Below are 26720 nucleotides of genomic sequence, written 5' to 3' on the forward strand. Positions count from 1 at the left end.
AATAAAAAAAAGGCATTAGTTATTGGAACCACTGTTAGCGGAAAGATGCTTACAGTTAGGCCTGTACCTTTAGGTTTTCTAGATCGCATTCATTCTTCAAGACCCAGCTCAGTTTCCATTTACAGTTTTTCACAGTCTTTTAACATTTCTTCCAGTTTTTCCCTTTTCTGAGTTCTCATAACAGTGCAATATTTATTTTATACCTTCATTGACTTGCTTTTATATGTCTTATCTTTCCTAGAATTGTAATGTTGGACAAGACCTTCAAGAATCAGAATGAGTTTTCTCATTCTGCTAGGTTGAGTTACTTGAACAGTTTCACCTCATTAAGCGTTTGCTGATTGCCAGAAACCTATTAGCGTTGCTCTTATCTCCTTATTCAATATGACATTATTCGTAATGTCCCTTTGACAACCTATAGATAGGCCATTTCAAGTTCTTGTCAGTCCTCAGTTGTGCTAGTACAGTAGTAGAAACTAGTGGAATAGCATTAAGCTCCTTTAGATGTTTTAGGCAGGGGCTATAACAAACAAGTTTGGGAATATTTGAATAAATAGTTGAAATCGGAGTTTGAAAATAAACCTTGAAATCATATATAGAATGTTAAATTAATAGCATTCAAGCCATACCATTTAGGCAACTGAAATAAGTGTTTGAATCCCTGCTATGTACTGGACACAGTGATGGGTATTTAAAATATCCTAAACAGTACTCATGATATACTAGCAGCAGTTAAGGACTTTGTACTAATATCCAACATTGTGCAGTTCACATAGATAGTTTTCCCTACAGAAGTACCCTTAAGAGCAAAGGAAAGTTACATATATCTTAGGGGACCTGGGGATCAAAACCAAAGCAGCCCTAAAACTGTGATTTTTCTTTGATGTCACCTCTTCTTACAAAGAGTATATCCATATTTATTTACTATAAATTTTTTTTCTCCCAATTGTTCACAGTTCAGAGAGAGAGTAATTACATCAGCCTATGAATTCAAGAGCACTTTGGCACCCTTCAGGGTTCTCCTTGGATTGAGCATAACCCGATTTTGAGACATCAGGCTATGCTTACTTGATCCCCTCAGTGGCCGTGTGGCCATGTCCAAGAGCAGACATGCTAAGTTGGGCTTTGTCTGACCCCTTACTATTAATAAATGTTATGTAACAGTGTAACACGTTTACTTTTCTTTTTTCTTTGACCCCTAAATTTTTACGGCATTATATTTATCAACTCTTAGAAGGAAATAGCTTTTCAGGTAATCTAAAGGCTGTTTGTTTTATCTTTTTCTTTGTAGGAAATTCTTCTTTTAATGATATCCAGGTTAAGTTACAATTTTGTTTCTAAAAGATCTTAAGAGCAGAGTTACTACTAGCACAAAAAAATCAAAAAGAAAAAAAGCAGAGTTGTAAAGCTCATTCATATGTGTAGTTTTTGTATCTCAGCCTTTTAAAATTCATTTTCTGCATATAAATATATTTTGGTGTCACTGAAGTATCTCATTTTAGTGTGTTAATATTTTTTCAGTTATTGGAATATATTTATTGAATTATTTGAATATATAGCATGCATTGTATGAGATGAAAAACCCCAAGATGATTTTTTTGGAGACGGAGTCCTGCTCTATCGCCCAGTCTGGAGTGCAGTGGTGCAGTCTCAGCGCACTGCGACCTCTGCCTCCCGGGTTAAAACGATTCTCCTGCCTCAGCCTCCCGAGTAGCTGGGATTACAGGCATGCGCCACCATGCCCCACTAATTTTTGTATTTTTAGTAGATTTGGGGTTTTGCCATGTTGGCCAGGCTGGTGTGGAATGCCTGACCTCAGGTGATCCACCTGCCTCAGCCTCCCACAGTGCTGGGATTACCGGCATGAACCACCGCACCCAGCCCCCAAGATTATTTTAAGTAACTCCTTGTTTTGTATTAGAAGTCTTCTAGGCTTTGGAGACATTTAATCATTGTGTATGGCTAGAATGATTTGGTTATGCAGAAATAAATTTGAATAAAAAACATTTCATGGTCAAAAATAAAGGTGTTATATACAACTAAGAATGGGTTTAAAATGTGGGTTATAAAGTTAGTGTTTCTTTAATTTAGTGTTTCTTTAACTTTTTAGGTTTGGTTTTACTTTATGTAGTAGCCTTTTTGTTTTCATAGATGGAGCAAATCCAAATTGATAAAATAATGTTCTAATTTCAGATTTCTTTTTCAATTTTTAGTTGTTGACCTCCTCTACTGGAGAGACATTAAGAAGACTGGAGTGGTGTTTGGTGCCAGCCTATTCCTGCTGCTTTCATTGACAGTATTCAGCATTGTGAGTGTAACAGCCTACATTGCCTTGGCCCTGCTTTCTGTGACCATCAGCTTTAGGATATACAAGGGTGTGATCCAAGCTATCCAGAAATCAGATGAAGGCCACCCATTCAGGTGAGATGTCTGGAAAACAAGGCATGCATTGGCAATAGTGTAAACAGGATTAGTATTAAGACTTCATCTACTGTCTAGAGTTACAAGCATGCATTTTTTTCTTAAAGATAATTGCAGTTATTTGCTTGAGCTATACCAAAAACATCTGCTTTTGAGATTTTCTAAAAGTCGTTTTAAAGGCTCATGATGGAAGAGACTGTTTACATATCATTAAACTAACTCTGCTACTTGTTAGGAATATTTATTAGAGTTAGGCATTGGTTATCTTAATGGGTGTTGTATCTTTTTAACATGGGTAGGTTTGGTGAGGGTTATATATTCTTTATTGCTTACTTTTTATGCTGTCTGATAACATGCTTTCTGATATTTCATATCTTTCTAGTATGCTGATGTTTTCTGTTATGCTTTTCTTTATGTATTTTCTTTATCTAGTTTCTTCTCGTTTCTTAAGGCATTACTTTTTAATTATTTTTTGGAGAGCTTTATTTCAGCATCTCCTTGTCTCACAGCTATCATCTTCTACTCTTATTTTCACAAGTATACTATAGCATTATATAGTTGCTGTCGAGACACAGCCTCAGCTTGAGTCTTCTGCCCTTACCTCATACTCTGCATGTTTTTCCCCCTTTCTTAATTGACATATAATTCATATACCATAAAACTCATTGGTTTTTAGTATGTTCACAGAATTCTACAACCATCACTGTTTTCATCACACAAAAAGAAACTTCCTACTTATTAACAGTTCAACTCCCCAACCAACGCCCGACAACCACTAATTCACCACGTTTTTAAATGAAGTTTTTCCCTCAAACTTGTTAATTTCTATCCATAACACCACTACCATGCTAGTTTTCAGGCTCCTGTTTTGATGTTATCTTTGTTTTCATCTCATATAAAGAGAATCACTAAATATTGTTAGGAAAATCACAAAATTTTGTTCTTTTCCACTGCTTCCTCAGTCTACCAGGGGCCTGTAAAGCAAAGCCATGGCCAAATTCAGTCTGCTGCCTGCTTTTGTAAATAGTTTGTTGGAACACAGCCATGCTCATTCATTTAGCTGGTTTCATACTGTAATAGCAGAATTCAGTAGTTGTAAGAGAGACCATATGGACATGAAAGCCTAAAATGCTTAACTATCTGGCCCGTTACAGAAAGTTTGCTGACCCCTAATTGGACTCCATTTGTTACTAGATTGACTTGTAGTTACCTCGGATTACTTCAATTCTTACAGATAATGTCAGATTAATTTTTCTAGAAGTACCACTTTTTTTCTGAAGAGAAAAAAAACAAAAGAAAATGCAGCGGCCCTCTATAGACTGTAGGATGAAGTCCAGATGTCTTTGTCTTGTCTCTCATTTACCCCTTCTAGAGTTTTGTACCCATGTTCATGCTGCCTTCCTTAGCTGCCTCAGTCATACTTTTTATTTGGTTGTTAGTTTGGTTCAAGACCCAGCTCTTTGGAGAATTTCCTAACCCTGGCCCCAAATGATCTGAAAATTCAGTTCCTACTGCATTAACTATGCCTTTGAAATGTTAATTGTTTTGCATAAGGAGATCATTTTTCTTCAAATAGATTGAGATCATTTAAAAACTATTTCTAACTTGTTAGCTTGAAAGTAGGGGAAACAAAGAAAAAAACTATTTGTGGCAAGGTAAATATCTGTTTGGGCATATGACTATGTACCTACCTACAACATGATCTGGTTGATATTAACGGGTAAACTTAAATGGATTTACAGACTTTGAAAGAGGAGACCTACTGAATTATTTTGCTTATTGTAAAGACTGGTGATTTTTCTCTGGCTTTCTCTTTTTGATGAAGTAATGATGTTATACAAGTTTAAGGGAGAGACCAACATTTATTGAATAGCTCCTATGTGTCTAACCTTTTATGTACATATTTTAATGTTTATTTTAAATTTGTGATAATTCTGTGAGATAGGTGGTATCACTCCATTTTACGGGATGACGGGGAAAAAGTTGGAATTCAGTAACTTGAAATTATAGTTTCAAAATGGCAGAGCCAGACAGACGTGTTGGCTCATGCCTGTAATACTAGTGCTTTGGGATCCCGAGGCAGGAGGATTGCTTGAAGCCAGGAGTTGGAGACCAGCCTGGGCAACAGGCTTTTGTAGAGACTCCCATCTCTACAAAAAATTAAAAATTAGCCAGGTGTGGTGATTCATGCCAGTAGTCCCAGCTATTCAGGCAGCTGAGCTAAGAAAATTGCTAGAACCCAGGAGTTCAAGGCTGCAGTGAGCTGTGATCATGCCACTATACTCCAGCCTAGGCAATAGAACGAGACTCATTCTCTCAAAAAAAAAAAAAAAAGAAAAAAATAAAGGCTGAGTCATATTATTATCAAGCCACAAATCATAAAGAAGTATGATTTTTAATTAGTTATGCTGAAATATATAAAAATATTGTCAAGCCAAAACTTCTAAATTTTCTCCAGTTCCAATTTTACACATCATTTGATTTTTGAGGTTTTCGGAAAATATTATTGATTTATTTCCTTCTTAGAAACAACTTTATTCATTTTTTAAACTTTTTTCAAAGAGATGGGTCTCACTGTGTTGCCCAGGCTAGTCTCGAACTCCTGGACTCAAGCAATCCTGTCTCAATGTCCCAAGTAGCTGGGACTACAGGCATGCACCACTATGCCTGGCTAGAAACACTTTATTCTTAAAGTCCTTTAATAGTCATTATAAAGTAAATTCAGCCAACATACCAGTTTAAGCTTGTTGGACAGTTTTTCCTAGTTCCCCTTAATCATACTAGTAAAGGTGATATTATGTGGTTTGTATCTAATACCTGTGGTTACTGAAAGAGTGATGAACAGTGCTGGCATTGTATTAATATCACATAAATGTCAGTTGAATTAGTGTAAATATCTACAGGATGTCATTGATGGGGAGTACTGTCTTTGTGCGTTCTGGTTAGGCATCTTGTCTTTAGCAAGAGCAAGTAACAGTGGTACAAAGAAGCAGAATACCAACCAGGGTTATATCAGCCACTTTCCTATATTGCTCAAATTTGGGTAAACAAATAATTGCTGGTTTAAATATCCATGTGAATATTTGAGTATTTTTAACTTGATATTAATAATTCAGTTTTTTGTTAATAATTGTCTAACAGTGTGTTAGACCATGTATTAGTAAAGATACATTCCTGGTCCATAACAGTTTATACTCTAGTAGGAAAAATATGCAAGTATACATATGTCTATATTTCAGAGCTGAATCTAGTAAATACTATAAGACTAACACAAAAGAAAGCATTGTTAGAATTATACAGGAGTGAGAGATAACATCAGGGTTTTATGAAAGAGATTGTCGCATGAGGCTCTATGTATGGGTGAGATTTGAGATGGGGCTAACTGGCTAAATAAGGTATCACCAAAGGTAAGAGAGCATTGTGGATTGGGAAAACCATATGATTAATAAGGGCTACATTAAGGTTAAAAAATATTTAGTGAATGACTCCTTTCTGGCTGCAACATAAAGAGTAGTTGGAAGTAAGGTTGGAAAGATTTAGGAGGACGTCCCTGGTTGAAAGTTGGAGTCATAGAATCACAGAATGTTTGAGCCTGAAGGAACTGAGGAAAGTCTGTTTCTCAAATTTACAGAGTTGGAGCACTTACCCAGAGCAGTTAAATGCCTTTTGCAGTGTTGTATAGCTAGGTAGTGGCAGGTCTTCTAACTCTTGCTTGAGTTCAGCCTAGACAGCACTGTCTAGGATAGCTCACATAAGGTTATTGTGGCATTGGCTGACAGAATGGATTTGGATGCAGGCAGATCAGAGGTTGGTTTGGAGAGTGATAGAATATTCCAGCTCGTAAATAGTAAGCACTTAAAATAGAGTGATGGCACTGTGAATAAAAACCAGGAGACATATTTGGGGTATGTTGCAGAGGTAAAACTATGGGACAAGGAGTTGTCTAAGATGTTATTTCCACTGTAAGAAACTGGCATCCTCAGACATAGGGAGGTTATGAGGACTACTTCCAACAGATACGAGGGAACACTCAGCACTTCTGAGTTGATTGTACCCTGCCAAGATAAAATGGCTTCTTTGAAACAATAATGAAACTGTTTCTTACATTCCTGTGGACTTGACTTTTTCCCCAGTATAGTATTTTTATTTATTTATTTATTACCAATACAGTACTTTTAAATTTAACAATTTTAGCCATCTCAGTATGGATTAAAACATCTAGATGATGGTAACTCTTATGTTTTGCTAGGATTGCCACTGTGCTTTTGGCAGCCACTTTACAATCTGGTGCTTGACATATTGAGCAATTTCCCCTAAAGGTTAGTCTGAGAGAGTTTAGGATTTGGAAATGAAAAAGATCTTTGTTAGGAAAACGTGATGAGACAACATAGTGTCAACTTTAAGAAAAAAAAAAAAAACCATAGTCATAACTACCATTTATTGAGTGCATCCTTGTGCCCAGTTGCATTAGGCACTTTTCTCATTGAATTCTCGTGATAATCTCCACTTTATAAATGAGGAAACTAAGTTTAGAGGGAAGAATAAATAACTTTGCAAAATTACCTAGCCAGGTAAGTGGCAGAGCATCAGATTCAAGCCCAGATCAGTCTGGCTTCAAAGTGTATGCTTTTTCTGTGCTAGTCAGCAGACAGTGCATATCAAGGAAATACCCCTTACTGCTGAGTTTTTATATTGCCCCTAATTTGGAAACAGTTGGCTTTTATAGTAGAATATTTTCTTAATTTCTTACAGATATATAATTTCTGATTGACATTTAGGGGAAAATCACTCCAATTAGTGACAATTATGATGTGTTTTGTTTTCTAGGGCATATCTGGAATCTGAAGTTGCTATATCTGAGGAGTTGGTTCAGAAGTACAGTAATTCTGCTCTTGGTCATGTGAACTGCACGATAAAGGAACTCAGGCGCCTCTTCTTAGTTGATGATTTAGTTGATTCTCTGAAGGTAAGTTTATTTTGCCTTTCATTTTTGATATACCCAGAATTTAGTATCAAAAGAGTTGAGTGTAAAATTCTGTTTTTCTATATTCAAGTAAATGATAAAAATTAAATCATATGGCTCTAAACTTGTGTTTTAAAATTCAGAATCCAATCAAATAAGGATGAAGAAGTGCTATTCCCTTTTTTTTTTTTGGTCATACTTAATACAGAGAGTCCTGTATTCCTTTTTAAAGGAGAATAAGTTATAAATCATACTTGTGGGCCGGGTGTGGTGGCTCACACCTGTAATCCTAGCACTTTGGAAGGCCGAGGCAGGTGGATTACCTGAGGTCAGGAGTTCGAGACCAGCCTGGCCAACATGGAGAAACCCCGTCTCTACTAAAAATACAAAATTAGCCGGGCGTGGTGGCGCATGCCTGTAATCCCAGCTACTCGGGAAGCTGAGGCAGAAGAATCGCTTGAACCTGGGAGGCAGAGGTTTCGGTGAGCTGAGATCGTGCCATTGCATTCCAGCCTGGGCAACAAGAGCAAAACTCTGTCTCAAAAAAATTTTTTTATATATATATATTTTTTATGTATATATATATATAAATATATATACATATATACATATATAAAATCATACTTTTGGAAATCATAAAGATTAAAAGGAAAGGAAATTAATCGGAATTTTGACTATAAGCATAAAGATCGTCTAATGCATTTAGTATCAGATGTGATTTATTCATTCTGACTTTGCTTTACAGTCTAGCACTTAGTTTCTTAGCTTGTATGTGATTCATACATACATGAAAGCTATTTAATGTCTTGGACTCTTTCTTATTCTAGATAAGATTTAATATTCTGAAACACTTCAACTGATCTTCAGTTGGTAATCATTGGAAATTTTTCTTTAGTTTTTGGATCTTGCTACATAAGCAGCTGTTAAGAGTCTCACCTTGCAAGTAAACTCTCCCAAAGTTCTGACTGACGAAACAGGCACTAAACCACAGTTGTGTAATTTAAGCCTGAAGCACTGGACCTGTAGTGCTTTTCTTTTTCATAGAACTTGTCATTTGTGTTGTATATGCTCTTGCCTGTGACTCTGCAGAAAACAGGCAGACTTGTTTCCAATCTAAGCCTGGGCAGAAATGTGGTGGTAATTCTCATAATTTTTCATTTTTTATTTCCAAGAGAAATATTCTAGTTTATATTTATCACACATGCCAAGGATATAGTAGCACTAAGGTGACTGGGCCTTTAGACTCAGAAAAACAATTTCTGAACTGGTCAGAATAGGTTTAAGTGCTTAAAGTGCTTTAAAAAAAAAAAAAAATTTAGCCTTTATAACCTGGTAGTTGATATATTATTTTCAGCTGTTTGCATCTCTGGGATTACAGGTATGAGCCACTGTACCCAGCCTCATCTCTTATTTTTATTTATGACTTGGAACTTAAGTTACTTCCTAATAACATCAAGGGTAAATGATGTAGTTTCCTTTTATTACTTACCTCTTTCATATAGAGTGGTTGCATTTAGTGACTAAATCTGTAGTGATGTTTTAAAATGATCTGATGTTAGTCTGTAAATAAAAAGATTATGGTTATGTTGTTTGGCATGTTTGATTAATTAGTTTCAAAAGAGATCAAGTAAAAATATTTTGGAGCAAATGAAATAGAACCTTGTACATATAGCCTAGAGGAAACCAGTTCCTATTCATGTATTATTACCTTCTATACGTAGCTGACTTCTAGGGTAGAACATGTGTGAAAAGTGATTGAGGAGGAGGTACTGATGCCGTTTAAGATGGATGGTTTGTGGGTAGGAATTGACTGAGAAGAAATACTGTCTATAAGTAGTAATTCAGAGCTTCAAACAACAAAGGACCATCTCTGAATTTAGCAGTCAAAGATTGGTGGGGGAGAGAGGTGACTTCAAAGAAAAGCCTGGTGAGCTTAGGAGGGGAGAGATGCTTGTTGTTTTTATAGATTCAATAAACACGGCAACAGAGATACACCAAAAGTCATCCTCCATGTTTGCACAGTATAGCAGTGAAGGCAGCTATATGTCTACAATTTAACATTTTTCTTGAGAGAAATGTCATTCTTGAATAAATCTATTTTTTAAAAAAATTGATCTGGGAATGATTATGCTCTAGTTTTCTGAGTTTGAGTATAAAGTTTCCACTTGTCTTTAATCAAAAGAAAACTTATTTATTCTTTCAGAGAAAATTTTCATCCATACACAGTCCAACGTGCAGATACGGGGCAAGAGGAGAGAGAAAATGTTAGAAAGGGGCTGATGAGATCTTAAGAAACGTTTTAAATCTCTGTTTTGCACACGTATTTGAGAATCGAATATGAGGACTTTTTAAAATAAGTTTTGAGAAATAATTTCTTTGTTAAATCTTATCTTTTAATTTCTTTTGAAAACTACATTTTTTGTAAAAGCAATTATGTTATTCATGAGGAAGCTAGCATAAATGAGAGAAATCGAACTTGATAAGTTCTTGCATTGAGTGACTGCTAATTTGAAAGTTACAGAAAGTGACACATGATGAGACAGATTTTCTTTCTGGAACACTTGTTGTTTCTTAGTATTGAAAAAAGGGACTTTCATTAAAATTATAATTTATCCTTAAGGATTAGCAATACTTTTAAAAAGAGAAGAAAAACATACTTGATTGGTTTCCGTGAGTTGTGTTTTTGGCAAGCCCAGAGCTCAAGGAAACCTGCTTGGTGACTTCCCCAGATAGCAATTCATTTAGGACTGCAAGTAAATAACAGTTGCTTCATCATGTTAGCACTTAAAGTGAACCTGGCATTTAGATCTCAAAATCTAGAGGCAAATGAATAAGGCAGGGAATCTGTCCTTTTCTCCCCATGAAAGGTAAAGCCCTTGGTAATTTAGGTGCACACTCTGATAACGTACATGAAAGCTCTTCCTTGATAAATGATAAACCTTGTGATTTTGCCACACAAGAATTTAGCTAAACCCTTTCCTAATGTCATTGTATATGAGTAGTACAGATTCCATCTGTTTCCATTGAATATAAGGGTACTACAGAAATACTGAATACTTCCTTAAAACAGCTTTAATTGAAAAAGGAAGCTGATTGAAAAAACATCACTTTGCTTTTTTATAAAAATGCTCGATAGGATTACCTTTCTAGAGAGACTTCTGTGTATGGCCACACTTATCCAACCCAGTTTTTGTTTATATAGAGAGCATTTGAAAAAGAAAAAGGTTTTCCTGGCCACGCGCAGTAGCTCACGCCTGTAATCCCAGCACCTTGGGAGGCCAAGGCAGAAGGATTGCTTGAGTTCAGGAGTTTGAGGCCAGCCTAGGCAACATTGTGAGACTGTTTCTATAAAAAAAAAATTAAAAAATCAGCCAGCCATGGTGGCCCATGCCTGTAGTCCCAGCTACTTGGGAGGCTGAGGCAAGAGGATCTTTTGAGCCCAGGAGGTGGAGGATGTAATGAGCCATAATCATACCACTGCATTCCAGCCAGGGCGACAGAGTGAGACCCTGTCTCTTAAAAAAAAAAAAAAAAATTATTAAAATCTTAAGTTCCTTAATAGTGGACTGTATTACTTTTTGCCTTTTAGCCACAAAAACTGGTAGGGAAAGTTATATTCTGTCACCCTAAAGCAAGCAAAAAATGTGTTTTTCCAATTCCCATTCTTTTTTTACTTTTTCAGCATAAGGAAAAATGTATTTACCTTGTTTAAAAGGATTTATTTTAATGCCTTATAGTCAGATTTTAAATTTGTGGGAAGTTTGCTAATAGCCCTAGTCTCTCCAGTTTAGATGAATGTTTTATCTTATTTAAATAACAATGAGTTTTTAAAAATTTATAGGAAGTAGCTTTTTATTGGAATTACATTGATTTTATATGATTCATAGCTAGGAAAATGGAAACCATCTTAATTTCAGGAAAATGTAGTAGAAATTATTCTCATTTCTAAATTTTTGTCATTTAGAAAAGACATTTTTATCAAGCTCTGTGTTTACAAATTTAAACAATAATTTGAAAGAAGTATCTCTATAACTCATTTTCTTCATAAATGCAAAGTCTGTTCTGTGCCCTCAAATTTATATCTACATTTTTAGATTCTGGGTCACAATTTTCACTAGTTCTTTTTTTTTTTTTTTTTTTTTTTTTTTGGGAGATAGAGTCTGGCTCTGTCACCCAGGCTGGAGGGTGGTGGTGTGATCTTGGCTCACTGCAGCCTTTGCCTTCTGGGTTCAAGTGATTCTCCTGCTTCAGCCTCCCAAGTAGCTGGGACTATAGGCGTCCGCCACCACGCCCAGCTAATTTTTGTATTTTTAGTAGAGATGGGGTTTTGCCAAGTTGGCCAGACTGGTCTGGAACTCCTGACCTCAGGTGATCTGCCTGCCTTGGCCTCCCAGAGTGCTGGGATTACAGGTGTGAGCCACCATGCCCAGCCTACAATTATGACTATTTCTATTTGAAACCATCTTCCTCAGAAATTGAAATTTTGGAGCCACTCTTGCTAGCATGTGAAACCTTTTCCTTGCTTATTGCTTTTTGGCAGGGGGCAGTGAAGGAGGAGCCTGGCCTTTCAAAATGTGATCAAAGAAATAACCAAACTCCAGGGCTCATTAGTCCTTTTATAAACGCCGGTGTGAAATGATGGGCATCCGTGTGCCTGGTCCAAGTTTTCCTGGTGGTTGACTTGGGCGAATAAAAATAAGACATGTTCTGCAGAGTTCTCCTTTTAAATTCTTGTGTAATGTTCCATTTGTTTTGCTCCTTTGCAATTAACTACAAACTTCTAAGTCCTAGAAAAGATTTCAAGTATTTATAGAGTGAGCAACGATCAGTTTCCTAGTCAAATAGTATGGCAAAAATCACTGTTTTAAAAAGTTGTGGCATTAAACTATAAATCCTCCCTCCCCCCGCTTCCCACCCCCAATTATGAAAGAAAAGCATATGACAATGCCTACTGGGCTCAGCTTTTGGGCTAATTGAGTATGACTGAGGCTTCTTAGCAGGTTCCTGTCTTTTGAAACCTCAAATCCCAAAAAGCTGTCTAATAATTTTACTTTTTTAGGAACTAAGACCAGGTATTTTCAGCAGAGGTTCTTACTTTTCTGTAATTGAGGCAACTATAATGTTCCAGAATACAATCTTAAACCTGAAAGTGAGGGGAAGAAAAAAAAAAAAACGACCTGAGGTCCAGAAATAGCTGACCCAGAAGAACACTAAAATCTAGCTCTCAGGCTCATAGGCAGCTGTTAACATTCACATTTTGACAGCTTCCTTTTACGTTTCTTGAGCTCTCAGAAAAATTAGAAGGAAATGGGCTGGGGATATAGACAGAGTCCAAATTACCAACTAATGAATGAATCTGAAGGAAGCACAGAAGGGCAAGTAGAGTTTAGAGTTTGAGAATGCAGAAAAGTTTTGAAATGGTCAGAACTGCCAGAGTAATTTCTGAGATCTTACTAAGCACTCTCCCACCATTTGCCTTAAAGATATCCCCTTCCCCCAAATTGAAACATCAGAAATCTGCAGAGCTCTTTAATCAGGTGTGTGATACACCGTGAATTTAATTCTCTTATTGCCCTGGAAGAAAGATAAACCAGACATGGCCCTTGCCCCTTTTCAGTAAGTATTTGTTAGATCTTCATTACATTTTGGGCCTCCTTCCTCCAGTCTCGTTACTGTGCAATGGAAAGATAAGCTTTGACCTCTTCAGTTAATAAGTATTGGCTATGATGTTGCAAAGTATTTGCCATGGAATTGCATAGAATTTAAGTCCAAAATGAGAGCAGCCTGTTTGCTTCTTTAAAGTGTTTATTGACTTTATTCCTGCCATGTTACAAATCCATCATTTGTGATGGATTCCCATTAATAATGGTTACTCTCTAGGTTAGTTGTTGCTGCCACCCATTTCTCTCCTGATGGTGTGTTCCCTGGATACACTTACCCGCTATTGTTGTTTTGGGCCCCCGAAGTGTTCAATTTTCTCAACATAGCTGCAACATTTAAAAATTATATGATAGCACACAAAAGTATACATTTCTGGCAACACTGGCCTAGAATATTTGCATGGCCACAGCATATGGAGCAGGGTTGTGTCCCTTTGAGAGGAAGAATGCATATCACTGTGTGCCTCAATTCTCTCCCAGCCTCTCACATACCTGTATGTCACCTGCCTGGCCCTAAGGACATTTGAGACCTCCTTCTGTTCTTCTCTTTGTCTTGGGGATAGCCTGGCTTTCAGGAAGTGTTCTCAAAGAGGCAAGTGACATTTGAGCCCCTTCAGTGGCTCAGGTGTGAAGTCTTGGGCTTTTCCCCTGTGGACTTGGAGTGAAGCCTTGTCAGTGACTGTAATGACCAAATAAGGAGTTATTTTAGCTTGTGTTGGTTACTATCTTCTGTCATGTTAAGAGCATCTTTGTTGCTAGAGTAATTTCTTCTAAAATGTGGAAGGTCAACACTTTTCCCTTTAGACTTGTGGACAGTGATGGATAAAAATAACTCTCTTGCTCTATAGTAAACTTGCTCAAGTGCAAAAGTTATATTTAGCTTCAGCAATAGGAGTCTATAAAACTGTGAGAGAAAAGCCTTACTAACTGAAGTCATCCTTCAAACCTTTCTACCAGGGGTTCCAATAGCAATTGCTAAGAATAGGGCAGCTTAAAAAATTTTTTTTTCAATTGACAGATATTAAGAATGCCTGATATTTACTGACTTGAACATTAGTTAAATTCATTTAGGGTGACCAGAGTGTTGCTATTTGTAGAACTGTTGCTTGGTAGAGTCATCCAAAGTGTCTTCCTAAGCTGTAATAAGTATGCTTACTAATGTTTGACTGCTTAATTAATGGTCAGTAAGCATTCAGTCAGAGTTCATTTAATACATGGAGAAAGATATGCTTTAGATCAAGGGTTAGCAAACCACTGTTTGTTTGGGCCACGGCCTGTTTTTGTATAGTGTGGGAGCTAAGAGTGGGTGGTGTACATTTTTAAAGGGTTATAAGATGAAAACAACAAAGAATAATATGAGATACAGACCCTATGTGGCCCATAAAACCTAAAATTTTACTGTCTAGCTCTTCACAGAGAAAGTTTGCTGATCCCTGCTTTAGATAATGGGGGTGCTCTACTACTCCCCTTTTCATTTATACTGTTATATAAGCCTAAATAATCACTGTAGCTGGTGGCATCGTGTTTGTTACCTACTAAATAGGTCAAAGTGATTGCCAGACATACACATGATGGCCTTGAATTAGAAAGCAAAGGAATTGATGATGACCAATGTTTAACAAAATTCAGAGTGACTTTGTGCCTGATCCTTCAAAGGCTAGAGGTGATATTTTTGGTACCTGAAACATAATTTCCCTGATAAGTACTCTTTGCCCAATTATTGCTTATCAGCTGAGATACTAATGTCTGAATTATTCAGCTCATATATCTTCAAGCACTCTACTAGTTCATACTTTGAAATCAATTTTAATAGACATTTCTCATAACACCTTTCCAGTCTTCCCATTTAAAAGCTAAATATTGTTAGTGCTGGAGGGGTAAGATGCACCCTTGGTATATTTTCTGATCTCAGCAGAATCAACTACTTGGTAGTGTAGTCCAGAGAAAATGGGTCAAATCTATTATTTATTTTAGGATTCTGAAATTCATAATTGAGACTGGCGACTTAATAGTGAACTGTTCATGGTACTTTCCCCAGTCTTCAAGTTGTATGCCTTTTGTAGGTAGGCATTTAGATGGGATGCTTTTGAAAGCATAATTAAGAAACTTTACTTGAATTTTGTTTATAATGGGCTAATGTTATTTTCTTATAGTTTGCAGTGTTGATGTGGGTATTTACCTATGTTGGTGCCTTGTTTAATGGTCTGACGCTACTGATTTTGGGTAAGTCTACAAAGCCATTGGGATGAAAAATTGCTGGAAAAAAGATGTGTGCCAGGAGCTTAGACATTTTAGTGGAGAATATTCTCATTGTATGAAAAGTGGAGGATGAAAATTTGGGCCGGGTGTGGTAGCTCACGCCTGTAATCCCAGCACTTTGGGAGGCCGAGGTGGGCGGATCACCTGGGGCCAGGAGTTCGAGACCAGCCTGGCTAACATGTTGAAACCCCATTTCTACTAAAAATACAAAAAATTAGCCGGGCTTGGTGGCGCACGCCTGTAATCCCAGCTACTCCGGAGGCTGAGGCAGGAGAATCACTTGAGCCCAAGAGGTGGGGGTTGCAGTGAGCCGAGATGGCGCCATTACACTCCAGCTTGGGCAACAAGAGTGAAACTCCATCTCAAAGTAAGTTTGAGGTTGTATTCTCTTTAAATAAGTTGGTGATACTGCTTCCCGGTTTATTGAAATGCTACCTTAGTTGCTGAAGACAGCTCCTACTAACAGTGATAAACCAGATAAAGGGTGGCCTTATATGATGGTGCAGTCATAAATCTAACCAGGGATACCTGTATTTTATGAAATCTGTGATATGATTTGAAGCTAGAAATGATATGATTTGAAGCTAGAAATGGTTCCTAGCTCTAATTAATAACTGCAGCCTCACACAGTTCATTCATTCCTCTGGAGTGGCTCCTCAACAGCAGATGCATCCGGAGATCCTTGTGTTTTTATTCATTCATTAGGAACACTGCTTGGTTATCTTGAGTTGCCAGTTTAACAGTTTTTTGAGTGTTTATTCCTCCCAAATCATTCCAGTCTTTTTGAAAAGTTGTATATTTCCCTTTTCAGCTCTCATTTCACTCTTCAGTGTTCCTGTTATTTATGAACGGCATCAGGTAATTTCCTAACTGCTGACTTCAGAATAGATTTACGAATGTATTAGTGCCCATTTTCAATGTCTTATAAAAATGAGAAATGTGATGGTTTCTTAAGCTTTTAGCTTGACACATAGTAGTGGTTAATAAGATTCTTTAGCAGCAGTAATAATTCCTTTATACCTCTCTTTCAGGCACAGATAGATCATTATCTAGGACTTGCAAATAAGAATGTTAAAGATGCTATGGCTAAGTAAGTATTTAAAATATGCAGTGTTTTTACTAGGATAATGGATTGTGAGAACAGTATTTTCATATTGCAGGCATAATGAGTAACAAATCTCTATCAGACCTTAAGTGTGACTTCAGAGTTGCCAAAAGATTGTTTTTCTAACATTTGGACCATTCATTTCTGGGTTTATTATGTGTTTAAGGCTTTGTTTAAATCTAATTCATGAGGCCAAAGTGGCAAAATTATAGCTTAGAATTAGGCAGCTTTAAGGATTTCATTTCTTGTATTAGCTGAATAACGTAGTTCTTGGAAGATGGTATTTTAAGCAGCAGCAAACAAAATTGATATTTACATTGACTTTTTCATTTTCAGAATCCAAGCGAAAATCCCTGGATTGAAGCGCAAAGCTGAATGAAAACGCCCAAAATAATTAGTAGGAGTTCATCTTTAAAGGGGATATTCATTTGATTATACGGGGAGGGTCAGGGAAGAACGAACCTTGACATTGCAGTGCAGTTTCACAGATCGTTGTTAGATCTTTATTTTTTAGCCATGCACTGTTGTGAGGAAAAATTACCTGTCTTGACTGCCGTGTGTTCATCATCTTAAGTATTGTAAGCTGCTATGTATGGATTTAAACTGTAATCATATCTTTTTCCTATCTGAGGCACTGGTGGAATAAAAAACCTGTATATTTTACTTTGTTGCAGGTAGTCTTGCTGCATCTTGGCAAGTTGCAGAGATGGTGGAGCTAGAAAAAAAAAAAAAAGCCCTTTTCAGTTTGTGCACTGTGTATGGTCCGTGTAGATTGATGCAGATTTTCTGAAATGTTTAGACGAGATCATACCGGTAAAGCAGGAATGACAAAGCTTGCTTTTCTGGTATGTTCTAGGTGTATTGTGACTTTTACTGTTATATTAATTGCCAATATAAGTAAATATAGATTGTATATATATAGTGTTTCACAAAGCTTAGACCTTTACCTTCCAGCCACCCCACAGTGCTTGATATTTCAGAGTCAGTCATTGGTTATACATGTGTAGTTCCAAAGCACATAAGCTAGAAAAAGAAGATATATTTCTAGGAGCACTACCATCTGTTTTCAACATGAAATGCCACACACATAGAACTCCAACATAAATTTCATTGCACAGACTTACTGTAGTTAATTTTGTCACAGACTCAATCTATGGACTGAATCTAATGCTTCCAAAAATGTTGTTTGCAAATATCAAACATTGTTATGCAAGAAATTACAAAATGAAGATTTATACCATTGTGGTTTAAGCTGTACTGAACTAAATCTGTGGAATGCATTGTGAACTGTAAAAGCAAAGTATCAATAAAGCTTATAGACTTAAAATGTGCTTTGGTATTTTCATTTCATGAAATTGCAGCAGATTAAAAATGCACACAGTGGGTAAACTTTGCTTTTTGCTTCAACCAGTGAATGGGTAGCTTGTGCTTTTAGAAGGGTTTTTTCAGCTGATGGTGCAGCTGTTTGTTTACTGTGGAAACAAAAGTCAACAAATGTGTTTACATAATCAAATTTTATTTATTTGACACATAAAATGTTTAAGTGATGTGTTTTATACTTTGAAAATAAATTCATGCACCAATATTTTAACATATACAGCGCAGGATTTATGAACATACATAAAATCATACCATATAAACGTTTACAAATAAATAAGTTTTTCATGACACATGGACACTATTGCTCTTTAAATATGGTTGTACATGTCATCATTAATCGATTCATTGTTCTTCCACATGGTTATTTCAATGCAAGATACGATCAGCATGAAGAGTCTAGTACAATATAGGCAGACATGGTTATCACTCTGCATCACCAGTCACATGGTTACAGAAAACAGAATTGGGACTGCATAGGGACTCTACTGTGGGCCCAACAACCTATTAGTGGATTGATGTAAGGCATTAGTAAATTGGCATATAAAAATAGCTTAATGAGTGATCTAATCCATTTAGAATGCTGAAGCACTTCTGTGGTACATGTTAGTCTATTCTTTAATTGAAAATGCCTCATTTTACCTTTTCTCTAAACTGACAAATGCAAGTAGCCAGTAACTGTAGGTCTAAAATTTTCATTCACTGACCGGAAGGACTAATAGGTGTCTGTGTGCTCAGAACCACCAGTCCCTCACCAACTCTCCTTTCAGTGAGCACTGTCAGCCACATCCTGTAGTCACTGGTCAGCTACATGGAAAGTGTGACTGAGGGGCTTACGGATGGCTTCTGGCAAAGATTGTCCAAGTCATATTCTGTCATACAACCAACTCCAAGGAACTCTAACTCACTTTATAATTTTGATTTACCAGCTATTCCTTGGGTTTACAATTTGTTCTGCAGATATTTTTTTATCATCTGGACTTGACCTATATAGTTCGCCTGAAGCAATCAATGAAGTCACCTCAACTCCTGGTGTACCAGGGTGGCACACCAAGGTGCAGCCTTGGGTTACCTCATTTATCTTAAGATTTAACGAGATAAGTCAGCTCATTCTCCTGGACCTTCCTGAGCCTTTTTCCCCTTCCATTTTGTAGTAGAAGTTTGTTTAACTTGAATTCTATTTTGGATTTTGTGGGTTTGGCATGAAACAATGAAAACCCATAACTCTACCCTTTCCCGAACCTCAGTTCCTTTGCTGCTCACCTTCCCATAGCAGGTAACCGGTGTCTTTCATTTAGGAAGCCTTGGCATGAACGCAGAACAAGGGTGACACACTGAATCTGCTAAGGGTCCTGCAGCCCTCCTCAGCTTTGAAGTTTTAGCACCATATGGAGAAAGGAGAAACTGGTGGGAGGTGAGACAGCAGCCCACACAACTGGAAACTTTCAAAGGCACTTAATGGATATAAAACTCTGCAAATGAAACATTAAAAAATTAAGTTTCTCAACTCCTTTATACATGGCTCATTTGGTTTTGAAAGCTAAACTGGAGAACAGAGGCTAGCAATATTTCTAGTACTTCGGTGCATCTAACTTAGGCTGTCTTGTTCAACTTATTTGTAAAAATGAACATTCTTGAAGTATATAGAAACAATAGCAAAACATCTTTGTAAAAGTTTTGATGCAAATTAAAAGCTACATATTGGTTAGGGTAACCGAGGCTTCAAAATTTGTCAGCGGGCTACATTATCAGATAGGATTTCTTTGTCAATGTAGTTAGTATGTATAGTGTTTAGTCTCAGGAACAGAGGCAAGCAGTCTTAACATTTTACAACTTGACCTTCCTTCGTGGCAGCACAGTTTTGGAGAGTCCAGATTATGGGAGCAGTTTTGTAACTTCCGCAGCGTTTTGAGCTTGTGCGTCCGGGGCAGCATGGTAGGCATTTCCCAACGGCTGGTGGCAAGGAGGCACCTCAGCATGGCCTCTGCAGTTGCTGGCTGGTAGCAGCAGCAGCAATAACATAAGAGGCTTCTGGCATTTTACAGACATCGCCACACAAATACACTGAAAAGGCAGATCAAACAGTCATTTTGCATAGCTGGACATCATACTTGTGTCAAGTGGCAAAAAACAATCTTGCCAAGTGCTCAAAAGTCAAGCTCGGGTGACGTATTGAACATTTTGACTTCAAAAGGTAAAGCAGGGATCTTGCCACCAAATTAAGATATATTGCTTTTTTTAAAAGGTCTGTTTTTTCAGTTGAGTTCTGTTTGGTTCTTTCAGCAGTTTGAATGTCTGTGCTAAATGTTGGCCCGTGAGGACTTTTGGCACTTTGATATCACACTCTCTCCTGTTACTATTGAAAAGGTTTATCAACTCCACTTGAGTCAGAGAACCTTTTGAGTGTTTAGCACAGAACCAGGGGATCACAGCATGCTCCCATGCCTACAAAGGCCTACAAGCCCTGCACGGTTAAGGTCACTTCTAAGTCTTTTTTATATTAAAACAAGTCTGTATCCCCTGCATTGGGGTGACCAATTCATTTATGTCTCTTACTCCTAGCTTGTTCACAATTGGGTTGGTGCTGCTTTGAACGGGTGTTTGCACTCCACAGGGAGCTGCTGTCAGTACTATCTCAAGGGCTGTAAGTGCCAGAAGTAGCCAGCACAGCAGGCTGGAGATGGGTGCTCCCAGGCAGGCCATGAGAAATACACAGTGCTTCTGAGTGGGAAGTGGGTTGAAATTCTTTATAGGTGCCTTTCTTACAACCTAACTCAGACCACTAGAAGTATCAGAATGCTTGTATTTCATCTTTATCCCCTCAGGAGTTTTGCTTGGGCCGAATAGAACCCAGTATTCATGCTACGTTGAAGCTCATCAGAAATGGGGAAGCTGAGTGAGTTAGAATGACCTAGTCCTGTTCCTCTATACTCTAAAGAAAGAAATTCCCAACACTGGTGATCTACTGGGAGTTCTTAAAAGGACATATGGATGAATTTCCATTCTAACCTCCTGATTATGCACAACAGCCCATGGGCTGCCAAGAGCTTCTACTCAAATCAGACATCTCGGGTCTCATCCACCAGTCCCTTTCCCCCAGCAGTGCCCAGAGTAGCTATCACATGCCCATGCCATCCCAGGACAGCTCCAGTCAAAACCATTGGGTTGACAGTCACCAAAGAGTAAATGCCTTATCTTGGAACGTACTTGCCTTCATGAGGACTCATGGAATTTCCTGTTGATTAGCCCCACATCAGCCCTCCCCATGCCCCTGGGAGAGGCTGACCCACGGGATGCCTGAGATGGGGAGGGAGAGCTGGCCAGGCCTGGGGAGTAAGAACTGGGTCAGCTAGGTTAGTACCTGCAGTCGTCTCCTCCAGTGCTGACCACATACTTGTCATCATAAGAGAAACGGATGTTCGTCACGTGAGCCGAGTGACCAAAGTATCGCTTATGTTTGGCCTGTGAGCAAAAGTGAATGGAGACAGCTAAGAGACCCTGGCTCCTCTCAGCAACCACAGACTACTTCCAGCACTGCTGCTCCCAGAACCTTCCTTCACTGGGGACTCCCATTTGGTCTGGACTCATCTATTAGCCAGCCTTTGGCTGACTTTCCTGCCTCTCATCCTTGCCGCACTTCCGGCCACTGTATCCACCCTCCATCCTCCCTTCTGGCTTCCAGGACTGCCCCTCCAGGAGGTGCAAAACTCATTGCCATACTTCCACAGTACCGGGACAGGGTTTCTCTGTGTCTCCAAGAGGGCCATCTAGACGTGGCCCCTATCTCCTGCAGACGGCCAAACAGAGAACCTGCAGGGAGGTTACTCTGAGGAAGACTCACAAATTTTTCTGTGCACGGAAAATCAAAGAGCTTCACCAGCCCAAAGTCATCTCCTGTGACAATGTTCAGGCCAGCATGGGTCACGCATGCGCAGTTGACATCAGCCTTGTCTGCATTTCGTGGCCAGATTCCAATGACTTCATCTCCCAGGACACTGTTCCAACAGAAAGAGGGGTTAGGATAGAAGGAAGTCACGGCGAAGCTTCTTGCAGTCAGTTATCACCTCCCAGGGATAAGGAAGAGAGGGATGTTTAACATCAGGGGTCCCCAACAGCCAGGCCACGGACCGGTACTGGTACACGGCCTGTTAGGAACTGGCCGCAGGGCAGGTGGTGAGCAGTGGTGGCGGAGCATTACCACCTGAGCTCCGCCTCCCGTCAGATCTGCCGCAGCATTAGAGTCTCATAGGAGTGCGAACTCTATTGTGAACTAAGCATGCGAGGGATCTAGGTTGCAAGCTCCTTATGAGGTGGAACAGTTTCATCCCAAAACCCCACCCCCCACCTGGTCTCTGGAAAAATTGTATTCCATGAAACTGGTCCCTGGTGCTGTTTTATATAATTCAATACAGCCATGTGGCTCTCCTGGCATGAAAGCATCTGTCCCCTTCCCCTCTGTACATTTGTGCCAGCTCTTACTGTTCCCCCTCTGCCTCAGTCCCCTACACTCCAAAAACAAAAGTTACCCCCATCTTTGATTCCCTCCCTGTTCCCCGTGGTCCCCTTGAATATGTGTGTTTTGGGGAGAACAGCAGGGGTTCCTTTCAACTCACAGGCTAAATGGTCTCTTTTCCCATGAATTAGCCACTGTTTCTCATCCTGCTAAGCAGGGGTCTGACCCTCCCACTCCCTTCCTCTAGCGAATGGAGGCCTCACTGTGCACTAGGATTGGCCAAGAGACGGGAGATGGTTTCCTGTTGAACTTGCTGGAAGGGGTTGGAGACTTGTAGAAGAAATTACACAAAAAGAGGGACTTCGCATTTCAAAAACCTGGGTCAGATCAAAGCCAGTGACCTAAACTAGTGCCAAGAAGCCTCCCACCCTCACCCCCAAAAGAAAAGACAGCTCCATTTCTCAGCTTCTTCAGATCCTGCACAAACTTGGAGGCTGAGCCTGAGTGAGACAAGAGACTCCCTTGTGACCTTTTCCTCAAGTTTTTTCTTCCAGTCAGTCACCTTGTCCAGGAGGCCCAGGTGATCTTCTCAATGACCATGGCTTCCGTTACCTGCTTCCCCAGGGGGACCTCATGTACCTGGCGCTTATAGGCACCTGTTGACACCTGTAGGTAGAAGGGAAGCCATGTTCATCAACGTTCTTTCTCAGTCCCACAGACTCCCTTTGGGTGCAGTTTCCCAGAACACTGCCCAGCCTCTGCATCCCTAGGGCTTTTCTCCAAACCCAAGCTCAGCTCCAGGCTGCAAAGCCTATGGCCAGCCCATGACAACACCAGCAGGCCATTTTCCCATCTTTCTTCTCATCCATTTTCTTGCTATTTTCCAGAGTCCTAAGACAGCGGTTATCTGAGTGTGGTTCCTGACCAGCAACCTCAGCTGCATCTAGAAATCTGTTAGAAATGCAAATTTTTGGGCCCCACCCCAAACCTACCCAGACAGACACTGAAAGGGTGGGGCCCAGCAATCCCTGCTGTAACAAAGCCGCCAGGTGTTTCTGATACACAGGAATCCCAGTTCTCAGGAAACCAAGAACCTTTGGTACAGAGGTAAGGCAGGTTTCTCATGGACAGTGGCTGACACAGGTGATCTCTGAGGTGTCTAGAACCTGAACCTCGGTGCTCTGGGAGTCTTCTAAAGGAAACAGACCATTTTTCCTACCATCACGACATTTGCAGTGAATGGCTGCTGCCTTCCTGTTCAGCTTCCTCTCTCCCTGCAGTGCCTCTCCTGGAATGAGCTGGGAAGCTGAGCTCTTTCCTGCCTCAGGGCTTTCATGCAGATGGCCTGGAACGATGTTCCCACCTCTCTGTTGGCTAACACCTACACACCCTGCAGACCTCAGCTTAAATATCTCTTGCTGAGAGGAAGTGCATCTAAATTCAGCACCTCGTTACATGCTCCCCGGAATGCTGTACTTTTCCTTCTTGGCACATAATCACAATTTGTAATTATATTTATATTTTGTGATTGTCTGTTTAGTGCTTGTCTTCTCTGTTACAGAGCAAGCTCCAGGAAGCAGGGACTGAAACTGCCTTTGCAGAATTATGATTGAGACAGTGAAAGAGATCTAACTTAACTGGCTCCATCTTGCTTCTAACCTCCATGCTGTCCTTGTTCATTCCTGGATGTAGGCTGAACTAACTTTGGGAGAAAGTTTATAGTTTATGGTTTAAACAAAGACTACGGTAGTAGCCCTTTCCCAAAGCAGATCTCCTTCTTGCCTGGGGACTAGACTGCGTTTGTAGGATTAACATTAGCCAAAAGATTAGAAATTATGGTTTAGGAGTCATGTAGCTGGAGGCTACAAGATTCTGACCCTCAAACTGCTCCTAAATTCAGTGCTTGAGATATTTTGCAGACCCTGCACTTGATGGATCAGCTGGCCCCACCCAGATCAATACACTGGCTCATCTGATCTTGTGGCCCCCACTCAGGAAGTGACTCAGTGCAGGAAGACAGCTTCACTCCCTATGATTTCATCTCTGACCAATTAGCACTCCTGGTTCACTGGCTTCCCCCCACCCACCAAATTATCCTTAACAACTCTGCTTCCCGAATGCTCAGGGAGACCAATTTGAGTAATAATAAAACTCTGGTCTCCAGCATAGCCAGCTCTGTGTGAATTACTCTTTCTCTATTGCAATTCCCCTGTCTTGGGAATCGGCTCTGTCTAGGCAGCGGGCAAGGTGAACCCCTTGGGTGGTTACGGGACCAGTCTCATTTTGTCCATGTAAAAGTCTAGCGCAGTGCCCGGTTCAGCAAATAGTTGAATGAATAAATACATCCTCTCTCCTTTTGCAGTGAATATCCAGCTCCAGGCCAGCTCACAAACGCAGATTTGTTGAGTGCTGGAGAAATCATTCTGTTTTTAGGGATCAGTCCCAGCAGTGGAACCCTCTCCCTCCCCTCCACCGGTCAGTTCCCCTGGGACCCAGGGATGAGCTTTCACTGCAGGCCCACTGGCTGGAGTCCAGGGCCCATGTATGGAGGGGCCATTCTACCCAGCAGAGTTTGGAAATGACATGAATAAATACCGGAAGTGGCACAAGGCTTAGGTGTAGTCCCAGAAAACTAGAAATCAGGAAACTCTGAAGAGGTGGTGAGGGGCAGATTAAAGATGATTAGGGCTTGTGTTTCCTGCTTTTCTTACTCTTTATTATTTTAAATTCTATTTCCTCAACGTTCTTAAATTCTCTAAGCCTGTGTTTCTACATTTATAAAATATGGAAAAAGTAACTACTTAAGGAGTTCTGGTGAAGAGTGAGTTAGCACACTGTCTGGCACACAGTAAGGACCTGATTAATATAGGCCATTGTTATTATTGCTGTTATTATTGGTTGCCCCAGATATAAGTAAACCCCAAGCATACCTGAATGTATTTGCCATCCGCAGAAAAATCCATCTGAATGACAAAGCTTGGGATATCTTTGCAGTAGCCAATGCGGTTCAGATTTGTGCCCTGAGTGAGGTCATAGAAGTCAACTGTGTGTTCAGAAGAACCAACGGCTAAGAATCGGTTGTCTGGGCTGATTCTAGAAAAAGCAATCCAAGAGCAGGGTCCATGAGGAGGGCTGTTTGGGGCTGGTCAGGCATGAAGGCTGGTCTGTGACAGGCCTTCCAGGCTCAAAGGCAATGAGAGCCGCCCTTGTGACTCACATGTGGTCAGCCTCTCCTGGCATTCTATGGAATTCAACAATTTATCTGGATCGAATCCCTGGGAAATATGTAGAATGACATTTACAAGTAATTTTAACCACACTTTTATGGAAATTAGCAAAGATTTGTCTGAGTGAGAGTGGGAGAAGGTATTCTTTCATAGGTGGCTTGTTGAAAGTGACCCTCTCACAAATGAGTTCTTTATTCCAGCCGTGGCTGGAATGGGAACCACTGGTAAGCAGAATGCTTGTCTTTCTCCTCCATGCCCAGACCACCCACTTAGGTACCTGATATCTTGGATAGCAGATTTCCGGTCTCGCTTTTTCCCCCAAACTTTCAGGCTGTTCACCAACAAGATGACAAACTCTCCATTCTTCATGCCAATGGCCACCATCTCCCCATCAGGGCTGTAGGCTGCACACCTGGCCGCGTGGCCCAAGCTCACCTTGTTTAACAGCTTCTACATTGATGCAAAGGAAAGTCACCTGAGCCCTTGGCCCCCTCAGCTGGTCTCCAGGAGACATTGTGCACCAGGCCAGAGAAGTCAGGCTGCCCTCGCAGCCACTGCAGGCCACGAAATCTCTTGCTTCTTAGAGTAAATGTCCCTGAATAACTGCGGAGGGCTGTATGTCTTGATTAGAGCAGCTTGGGGGACAACAAGTTTTAGGGCATGGGCTGCCAAACTTTTTCTGTAAATGATTAGGTAGCACCCACTTTAGACTCTGTGGGCCGTAGTCTCTGTCCCAACTACTCACCTTTGCCACTGTAGCACAAGACAGCCTCAGTACCTGAATAGATGAGGGCAGCTGGACTTGTAGAAACAGGCCACAGGCCCGATCTGGCCTTTAACTGTAGATTGCCAACCTCTTCTTTAGGGGAAAGAGTGTGAGCTTCTGCCTCTGCTAGTTCAAATTCTGAATCCTGGCCCTGTCACTTACTAGCTGGGTGTGTTTGGGTAAATTACATCTCACTTTCTCTATTTTTACTAATAGCAATGTTAATAAGGGTTTTGCAAGGTTATTGTAGGCACTGATCATGTCCATGAAGCAGCTGGTGTTATGTAGGTAGTCAAGTAGTGACAGCTGTTGCTAATAATGTTTAATAAATAATTACAGAAACTAACTTAAGAGTCTAACAACCATACGCAGGATTTTACCTGTCTATTCTGTGACTCTGACACTAAAAATACAACAAACACTTACCAGCCATTTTAAAATGAAACCAAGTATTTTAATTAGTCGAACTTGAGTACTTGTTTTAACACT

The 26720-nt window shown here is 39.8% G+C and overlaps 2 protein-coding genes and 1 long non-coding RNA gene across 16 annotated transcripts in view; 1 reads left to right on the top strand and 2 right to left on the bottom strand.

Annotated features, from left to right (window-relative positions):
- LOC129057539 (uncharacterized) overlaps window positions 1-8949 on the bottom strand; it is a 30236-nt gene extending 21287 nt beyond the window's left edge. The window contains exons 1-2 of the long non-coding RNA XR_008522135.1: window positions 8874-8949; window positions 6068-6295 (exon numbers count right to left, since the gene is read on the bottom strand). This is a non-coding gene — a long non-coding RNA (uncharacterized LOC129057539). The remainder of the gene's footprint in view (window positions 1-6067; window positions 6296-8873) is intronic.
- Window positions 1-17735, top strand: part of RTN4 (reticulon 4) — a 179664-nt gene extending 161929 nt beyond the window's left edge. For all 9 annotated transcript variants that reach the window (XM_063713267.1, XM_054546298.1, XM_054546333.1 and 6 more), the window contains 6 exons: window positions 2214-2421; window positions 7249-7387; window positions 15198-15267; window positions 16115-16161; window positions 16335-16393; window positions 16745-17735. In XM_063713267.1, the coding sequence (XP_063569337.1) occupies window positions 2214-2421; window positions 7249-7387; window positions 15198-15267; window positions 16115-16161; window positions 16335-16393; window positions 16745-16787 (566 nt within the window). In that variant the 3' untranslated portion in view covers window positions 16788-17735. The remainder of the gene's footprint in view (window positions 1-2213; window positions 2422-7248; window positions 7388-15197; window positions 15268-16114; window positions 16162-16334; window positions 16394-16744) is intronic.
- A 168-nt stretch (window positions 17736-17903) lies between these two features.
- EML6 (EMAP like 6) overlaps window positions 17904-26720 on the bottom strand; it is a 259228-nt gene continuing 250411 nt past the window's right edge. For 2 of the 6 annotated variants that reach the window (XR_008522134.2, XR_008522133.2), the window contains 7 exons: window positions 25743-25915; window positions 25169-25331; window positions 22801-22904; window positions 21627-21780; window positions 21147-21247; window positions 19625-19849; window positions 17904-19257 (listed from right to left, as the gene is read on the bottom strand). Coding sequence is in view for 4 of the 6 variants with exons in the window: in XM_054547544.2 (XP_054403519.1) it covers window positions 21408-21780; window positions 22801-22904; window positions 25169-25331; window positions 25743-25915 (813 nt within the window). In the remaining 2 variants the exon portion in view is untranslated. Of the gene's footprint in view, window positions 19850-21146; window positions 21781-22800; window positions 22905-25168; window positions 25332-25742; window positions 25916-26720 lie in introns of those variants that run through there. The other 4 variants (XM_024242556.3, XM_054547546.2, XM_054547544.2 and 1 more) reach the window with 3 other exon arrangements.

The sequence above is a fragment of the Pongo abelii genome, chromosome 12, assembly GCF_028885655.2.
Source record: "Pongo abelii isolate AG06213 chromosome 12, NHGRI_mPonAbe1-v2.0_pri, whole genome shotgun sequence".
NCBI lineage: Eukaryota > Metazoa > Chordata > Mammalia > Primates > Hominidae > Pongo > Pongo abelii.